The sequence below is a fragment of the Neomonachus schauinslandi genome, chromosome 11 (genome assembly GCF_002201575.2).
Source record: "Neomonachus schauinslandi chromosome 11, ASM220157v2, whole genome shotgun sequence".
Classification (NCBI taxonomy): domain Eukaryota; kingdom Metazoa; phylum Chordata; class Mammalia; order Carnivora; family Phocidae; genus Neomonachus; species Neomonachus schauinslandi.
This window is the reverse complement of record NC_058413.1, coordinates 10,612,836-10,620,768: the sequence shown is the minus strand read 5'-3', so window position 1 is coordinate 10,620,768 and position 7,933 is coordinate 10,612,836. Positions and strand designations below refer to the sequence as shown.

The following is a 7,933-nucleotide window of genomic DNA, read 5'->3' as shown; positions in this document are numbered from 1 at the left end:
GGGGGGGGGTGTGGAATGTGAGGCATCCAGTGCAGGGACTGCTGTGTCATTGAAATGAGAGCTAAGAAAACCAGGTAGCATGGGTCAGAGCACTAAGCAGATGCAGACTCATAGAGACATGGAAATAGGGGGAAGGGAGGGTGGTCTCGCGGATGTGGGAGCTGGCTTTCCTTCTTAAAACAGTCTTTCAGGGTTGCTATGAGGATGTCTCTTCAAAAGAGCAGAATCCGAGTTTATTTCCGAGGGGCGGGGAGTTCGCGGGGGCGCGCAGGGCCCTGCCACCCTCTCCCCGCGGCCGGCAGGGGGCGGTGTGGAGCCGGCCCGCCAGCCTGGTTGAGCCGCGCGGGTTCCCGCAGACCGTCCAGATCCTCATCGGCTTCATCCACCTGGGCTTCGGCAGCGTGCTGCTCATGGTCCGCCGCGGCCACGTGGGGATGCTCTTCATCGAAGGCGGCGTCCCCTTCTGGGGAGGAGCCTGCGTGAGTGCCGGGGCCATCTGGGGCTCACCTCTCCCCTCTGCGCCCGCCCCCCTACATTCGTTTGGGCACAGCCATCCGAGCGAGGCAGGGGCCTGAGTCTAAATCTAACTCCTAATTGCAAACCCTAATCATAAACCTAAACCAGACACCACTCCTGCCTGGGAAAATCTCCCAGCAAAGAGCCTGCCACAGAGAAGGCTCCCAAAAAGAATGGGATGCAGGGGATGAGGGCAGGGATAAAGGACAGTAACCACCTGTATTACCTGGATACTAAATTCACCCCGCATCCAAACCGCAGCCTGCAAAAACCCTTCAACTGCCCTTGTGGGTCCCAGCCCCCCAAGAACTCTGTCCACTGGGAGTCTGACCAGCTCTGAAGCCCCCCAGTCCATTCCTCTATCCATACCCCAGCCAGCTTAGTCAGCGCCCCCCCCCCACGGTCCCCCGCAGCAGAATCGGGGAGCACATGGTTAGTGGTAAATCTCCAACATCAAAGAACACTCCAGGGTTCACACAGCCCCGACTGCGCCTGCGTCTCCCAGCTGGCCCGGGAGAGTAGAGGCTTGGGAGTGAGGCCAGTGGAGTCTGAATCCCAGCCCCACTGACACTGCGTCTCACCATGGAGTCCCTTAGGCAAGTTAGGCAATCTCCAGCCTCAGCTTATTCATCTAAAAAGCACAGTCCTGGCCCTACCTACCCCAGAGTTTGAGGACATCCAAAGCTAATGCATGTGGGAGCTGGCTACCAACCCTTGATTCTGCAGCAAATGGTGACTAACACTTTGTAACAATTCCCCCTTTAGAGAGAGCCAGATTTGCATGACATGTGAATGATGTCACTGAACACATGCACCTTGCCGGCTATGGCCTCAGTTCCCCAGGCGGACCCCCTAGTAACTAGGGGACACCCTTACAGAGAGATCCCAGGAGGCAGGGGAGGTGACAGCCAAGAGGCTGCTGCCCTCTCCCTGGTCCCGAGAGAGTCCAGGCATGGCGTGGCCTGCCCAGTGTCCCTGCCAAAGCCTCACCAGGGTCCCCTCTTCCTCACACAGTTTGTCATCTCTGGGTCGCTCTCAGTAGCAGCCGAGAAGAGCCACACCAGCTGCCTGGTAAGTCGGAATGGGGGACCCAGGGCCACGACTGATTCCCCTCTACTCTGCCCCTCCCGTCCGTTCACTCATTCAACAAACATTTCCTGGGGGCCTGCTGAGTGACAAGTGCCGGAGGACACCCAGACAGCCCCGACACGGGACAGGAGGAACCAAGATGCACTTAGCAACACAGGGCAGAAAGTGAGGGTCCACAGACCAAGCGCTCATGGTCATTCAGAGAAAGGAGAGATCAAAGAGGTCTCTTGCAAGAGGAGATGGCTAAGCTGCACCTTGGATTTAGAAATACGGAGGGACAAGCACGAGAAGGCAGGGAGGGGTCATGGGCAGGGGAGCTGAGGAAACCATGTGCAGCTCCATGTGACCAGGGCAGAGGTCTGCGAAGGCAAGTGGAGAGATGCACTGGGTCCACGTGGTGGAGGCTCGGACCCCTCTGTGGGCAGTGGGAGGCAATGGGGGCTTTGAATGGGAGCGCATCCAGCACGCTCCAGCTCAGAGAACACAGCAGCGAAGGTCAAGTTCCTGCCCTCCTGGAGCTTACACTCTGGTGTCTGGTAAGACACCCAAAACCAAGTAACAAAGTAGTTACAGAGCAGGAAAAGTGCCACAAGGGAAGAGTCATTCTGCTCAGCAAGGACAGTTTGAGTTCCAGGGACAGGTGTCACTGAGCTGGCTGTTCAGAAGGAGACAGTCACAGAAGAGCCTGGGGACCAGCCTCCCAGGCAGGAAGACAACATGGGGAAGAGCCTGGGCAGGGGGACAGAAGAGCCAAGGCAGATTACAAGAGGTGAAGGAGGCAGAGATGGAGGACACAGCTCAGAGGGGGAAGGGAGGGAGAGGAGTCAGGACCTAGAGGGCACTTTGGGATTTATTTTAAGGGACACTGTTTAAGGGAGACCACTGAGAATGGAAGGGGGGATTCCTTGTCCTACTTGCATTCTTGGGAGCTCACCAATGCTGGGCACTGGGTGGAAAATGGATCATAACCAGGATTGGACTCGGGGACCCCCAGGCCGTAAAGTCCAGGAGTGCAGGGACCTGACTTGTCCCCAAGCTCACAGGACCTGGGACAATGCCTGGCCGAAGCAGCTACTCAATAGTACTTTGTTGGCTCTGGTCTCCATGACTTCCTCAATGTCATTAAAAAAAGAAAGAAAGAGAAAAGAAAAGAAAAATAAGTGTCAGGGATCTTTGAGCTTGAGAAGGTCCTGCAGTCCCAGCCCCCCACGAGTGGTCTCCAATTTAAGGCCAGGGCTGTTTAGCCACAGGTTCCCGCTTCTAGATCAAAAGAGCATTAGGTTCTGGCTGCGACGGGAGGGTGAGCCCTGAGTGGTCGCCTGGACAACCCAGAGATGCCCTTGCCCTGAAGCCCTAGGCCTCCCCGTGAGGGTCTGTCCTGCCTTCACCTCAGGGCCCTCCACACCTGCCTCTCGTTGTCCCCTGACCAGTGCCCCCCAGGGTCTGTAGCACCTTGCTGTGCCCACCCCCCACCCTGGAAGCTCACGGCAATGACCCCATCACCTCTCCCAGCTGGGCCTCAGTGTCCACAGCAGAAGGCCTCCCCGACTCCAGCCCCTGGGACAGCTGCACCTGCAAGGTGCTTGGCGCGGGGGTGGGCGCAGTAAGGGTGGGCCAAGAGCCTGCGGCAGACGGCACCCAGAGAGGCCACGGAGGAGGTCTGCCCGCCCTCAGCAGCTTCCAAGATGACAGAGGTAAGGGAGGCTGCAGGGCCAGCCCCTGAGGCCCCAGGGGAGAAGGAAGAGGGGCCAGGAAGGACACCGCACACATGGCAGGGTGGTCCCTGTGCCCTGGCCACCGGACACCATGGCAGGCAGGCCTGCTGCCTCCTTCCTTTCTCCTTTCTCCTCCTGGCCTCTTCCCTCCACTCCTTTCCCTCCTGTCTCTCGCCCTCCTGCAGGTGCGGAGCAGCCTGGGGACGAACCTTCTCAGTGCCATGGCGGCCTTTGCAGGGACAGCCGTTCTGCTCATGGATTTTGGTGTCACTAACTGGGTGTGTTGTCAGACGCCCCCAGGAGTGGGAACACTCAGAGCATGTTAGAGCCACATCCAGGAGGTGGGGGAAGGCGGGAGTGTGCGGCGCGGGGAGGCCCAGGGCTTGCCCGTCCTGAGAGACCCCATGCGGATACTGAGCCCCTGACCTACTCCAAGAGCGGGCCCGGGGGCGGGGGCCACGGAGGGCAGCCCAGTAGAGGGAAGGGGAGGGCACAGGACGGGCACTGCCACGCCTGGCTATGTGACCTCGGGCCAGTTACTGTCCCTCGGCGGCCCTTTCCTCCTGGGCTCTGGAGCGCTCGGCTTGCCTTGACTGCGGGTGTGTCCCCAGGATGTGGGCAGGGGCTATCTGGCCGTGCTTACCATCTTCACCATCCTCGAGTTCTTCATCGCGGTAATTGCCACCCACTTTGGGTGCCAAGCCACCCGCACTCAAGCCAACACGGTGAGTACCGCCCGCCCCCTCCCCCCACGTCCACACAGAGGTCCCAACAGCAGCCTCTGAGGAAGGCTATTGGCTGGAAGGCTCCTCTTCCAGCCTCTTGCTTCTTCCCTCGGGCTAGCAATTGCGAGGGACTGCGCTCCCATGCGCCCCCCACTCTCCTACATCGTGCATCGGGGACCCGGTGAAGTCTTTGGGGAAGATGGAACTATTCTCCTCGCGGCCACAGGGGGCGTCAGCACCAAGGGGCCAGCTGCTCTGTGAGCCTGGATGCAGAGCGTCGGGAGGTCGGGGCGCAGGGGACCCGGGGCGGTGCTGTACCTGGATGAGCGGGGCCCTCCAGGAGTTCACAGGCCTTGACGCAGACAGGGGCAGCACCAAGGGCAGCACAACTCGGGGAAATTAGCTTAGCTTCCCCAAATCTGGAGGACAGCGAAGACGAAAGGAGGTGGAGGAGGGCATTGGGGGACAGTAAAGGCGGCCTCAGGCGAGAAATGCAGGCCCTAGGGTGTGAGTGCTGCTCGGGAGGTGGCTTTTTGCAAACTGCAGGTGAGGCCACTGAAAGGCTTTGTGCGGAAGAGTGCGTGCTGCCAGGGAGCGAAACCAATCCGGAGGGGTCGCCTTAACCCTTGAACCCCCGAGAGGGAGCCAGGGCAGGGGCAGCCCAAGGAGAAAGAACGCCAGACCTTTAGCTCCTAGAGAAATGCGACTTCTCTCTGTTTTGTTCACTGCTGTACTCGCAACGCCTGGGTCATAGTTGGCCCCCCGTAAATATTTTTGAAATATTCGTCGAACAGATGAGTCGGCCAATAAACTGACGGAATTCATTACGAGGGCGCTGTTCTCAGAATGCCCACAAGGGGGCACTGTTGCAACACCGCCCGGAGGCGCCGGCGCCCTCCACGACTGTCGGGGGTTCTCTTTTCTTTGCAGCCTGTGATTTTCCTGCCCAACGCCTTCAGCACTGACTTCAACATCCCCAGCCCCGCAGCCTCTCCGCCCCCCGCCTACGACAATGTGGCATATATGCCCAAGGAGTCATCAGAGTAGAGGTCACTCCGCGGGCTTGGAAGCCAGGCTTTCCCCTGGGGGCCCCAGCCTCTCCCCGCCCCCACCGCGTTAACCTAGGGGCAGCCCATCCCCCCACCCCATCCTCACACATTGTGGCACCCAAGTGAAGCGTTCCCCGGTGACGTCTGTCCCACACATCTCCCTCGGTGGCTTCTTTCCTAAAAGAGCTAGTTGATGTCAAGGGTGTGTGTCCCTCAGCATCCTGGGCCCTGTCACCCTGCGGGGAATGTCCCCACGTGCAGCTCTGCATTTCTCTCTGCTCATGGGGAGGCAGCTCTGGCCTCGTTGGCAGACAGGTTCAATGTCCTCCCTCAGGCCTTGGGACGATCTTTAATCTCAGGAGCCCAGAATTCTCCAGAAAAGAGTACGGAGTCCAAGTGCTGAGGCCACACAGCTGGCCGTGGCCTGACCTCGGGTCTCCAGGCCCCAGGACCAGCTCTGTGATTTGTCATCTGCTGTTGTGTGCCATGGGCCTCAGTTTTCCTGGAAACTCAAGCATTAACTAGATGGCATTTAAGGCCCAGCTCCCCAGGACTCCCCGAAGTCTTGTTCTAAGTCAGGCGATACCCCCCCATGCCCCTGGAAAAGCTCATTTTCCTTATCTGTAAAATGGAGTCAGTATTGACTCCAGCCCTGCCCACCTCCCAGGGTTGCGGAGGCTTCAGGGGACTGCTGAAGCCAGCCCGGGGCACCCCAGTCAACATCCACAGGTGCACAGCCATGGCGGCCCCCTCCCCACCTCCCCCTAGCCTGAGGAGCAGAGCTGCCCCTGCAGGTTGCCCCTGCGGGCTGCGTCTGGGGCAACGGAGACACCTCTACCCAATGTCAGAGGTCCCGGTAGATGGTGGTTTCCACACCACAGAGGGAAATAAACAGTGTGGCTTACAGTTTGAGCTGGTCTCATTGCAATGACTTTTTCTTTTTAACCTTGGGGGTCTCGAAGGCTTGTCCCATATTTATCAGAAGACCTGGGTCCCGTTGTCAGAAAGGGGGCATCTCTGGGAGCTGGGGTCTGTGTGGTGTGATCCTGGCACCTGGTCTCTCCCCACCTGAGCCCAAACAAGCAGGCATCCATAACCCCGTTCTACAACTGAGGACACGGGAGCTTGAAGAAGTCAAATCAAGTGCCCAGGGCCACCAAGCTAGTAAGAGGCAATGCTGGGATTTGAACTCAGCTCCAGCTAACGTCAGAGGCCCTGTCTCACCACACGGCTCCCCAGGTCCAAAACCAAGTGCTTTCCACCAACCCCTTCCCCTCCTTCCTCCTGCTTCTTCATCCCAAAGACTGGGATGGAGCTGCATTTCTCAGCACCCCCACTTCTTCATCTAACAAACTCCTGCGCCTCCTTCAAAACCCTGTTTTAATGTTGCCCTCTCTGTGAGGTCTTCCCAAGGGCAGGTGGTTGGCTAGTGCCATTCAGCCATCTGCCCCGTTTAAGGAAGCTCTGGTTCCCAGGCTGTGCGAGTGCAGAGGTGGAGTGGGGTTATAACCAGCTTCGACTCTCAAAAGCAGTAGACGAGATTGGAGGACTCGGAGCCGAGAGTTTTGCCCAATTAAATTTTGTGAGTGTGAAAATGCAGCGTGTTCCAGTCCCTCCCAGCCTAAAAGGTCTGTCTTGACCCCGGAAAGCCCTTCCACCATGGCTTACTTTTCTCTTCTTGATGGAGTCTGCTTCCGCCCCTCCATCTCACTCTGCCAAAATCTCTCTCTCCAAGGCTGCTGCCCTTGACCTCATCGTCACCAAGATCAATGGGCTTTTAAAAAGCCTTGTATGAATAATAACAGCTCCATCAATCCCTCAAGTTCACCTACCCTGGACTCGTCTGTGCACTCCACGCTCTTCAGCAGGTGCTTATGGAGTGTCCACTGGGTGTCCAGGCTCTGGGGATACTGGCCATGAGCCCAAGTCCCTGCTCTCGTGGAGCTTACATTGGCCATCTGTCACCACCCTGACTGCTCCCAAATCTGCCTCCCCGCTGGCGTCTCCTGTGAGCCAGCTTCAGCATCTGCTCTCATGTCCCACTGAAAAGGAATTTACAGCTTCTGCCCCAGCACAAGCCATTTTCCCTCCTATGTTCCCTGTGTCCGTCAGGGCCCAGGCAGAAGCCGAGGGCCACTCTTGGTCCCCCACCCTCAGCCTCACATATAATCATACCCACCGGTTCTCCTTGCTCTTCTCAACTCGATCCACTCTCTCCAACCTGCTCCAGCACCTCTGGACTACTGTCATTTCTCACCTGTGTCGTGACATCAGCCTGCTGACTTAGCTTGTGTCCCCATCTGTCAGCTGGCCCAGCCCATCTCTAGGCTTGACAACAGCCAGAGGGAATTGCAGGCACAGAAGTCATCCTGTCACTGCTCTGCCACTTGAGGCTCTCCTTTGCCCTGAGGCTAAAGTCCAGACGTCCCGCAAAGTTGACAAAGCACCGGAGACAAAGCCTGCTCACCTCTCTTGTCTCCTCCCACCCTCCTCCTGCACTTGAACCGTGGCTGTCCTGAGCCTGGGGACTCCTTCTCCCTGGAGTGCAGTCCCCTGGCTGCCCCCCATTCTCCTGTCTGTCCCACTGAACTCCCAGCCACCTTCAGACCTCATTGTAGATGCCGCTTCCTCCAGGAAGGCTTCCGTCTCCTCATCCTTCTCTCCCCTGTCTAGTGAGGTGGCCTCTGCTGGGCTGTATCCCACACCCTCCTATCCAGGGTCATGTCTCTTCTCCGCTGCACAGTTGCTTGCTTCCCTGACCATCTTCCCCACTGAACTCTCTGTTTCCTGTTGCTGTGGTAACAAATGACCACAAACTTAGTGTTTTCAACAACATGTT

The 7,933-nt window shown here is 58.1% G+C and overlaps 1 protein-coding gene across 1 annotated transcript in view; it reads left to right on the top strand.

Annotated features, from left to right (window-relative positions):
- The window catches only part of LOC110575869 (membrane-spanning 4-domains subfamily A member 15), a 16,157-nt gene extending 11,065 nt beyond the window's left edge, over positions 1-5,092 (top strand). Inside the window, exons 3-7 of the mRNA XM_021684890.1 lie at positions 357-479; positions 1,531-1,587; positions 3,506-3,598; positions 3,932-4,045; positions 4,976-5,092. Of these exons, the coding sequence (XP_021540565.1) occupies positions 357-479; positions 1,531-1,587; positions 3,506-3,598; positions 3,932-4,045; positions 4,976-5,092 (504 nt within the window). The remainder of the gene's footprint in view (positions 1-356; positions 480-1,530; positions 1,588-3,505; positions 3,599-3,931; positions 4,046-4,975) is intronic.
- Positions 5,093-7,933: the final 2,841 nt, after the last annotated feature.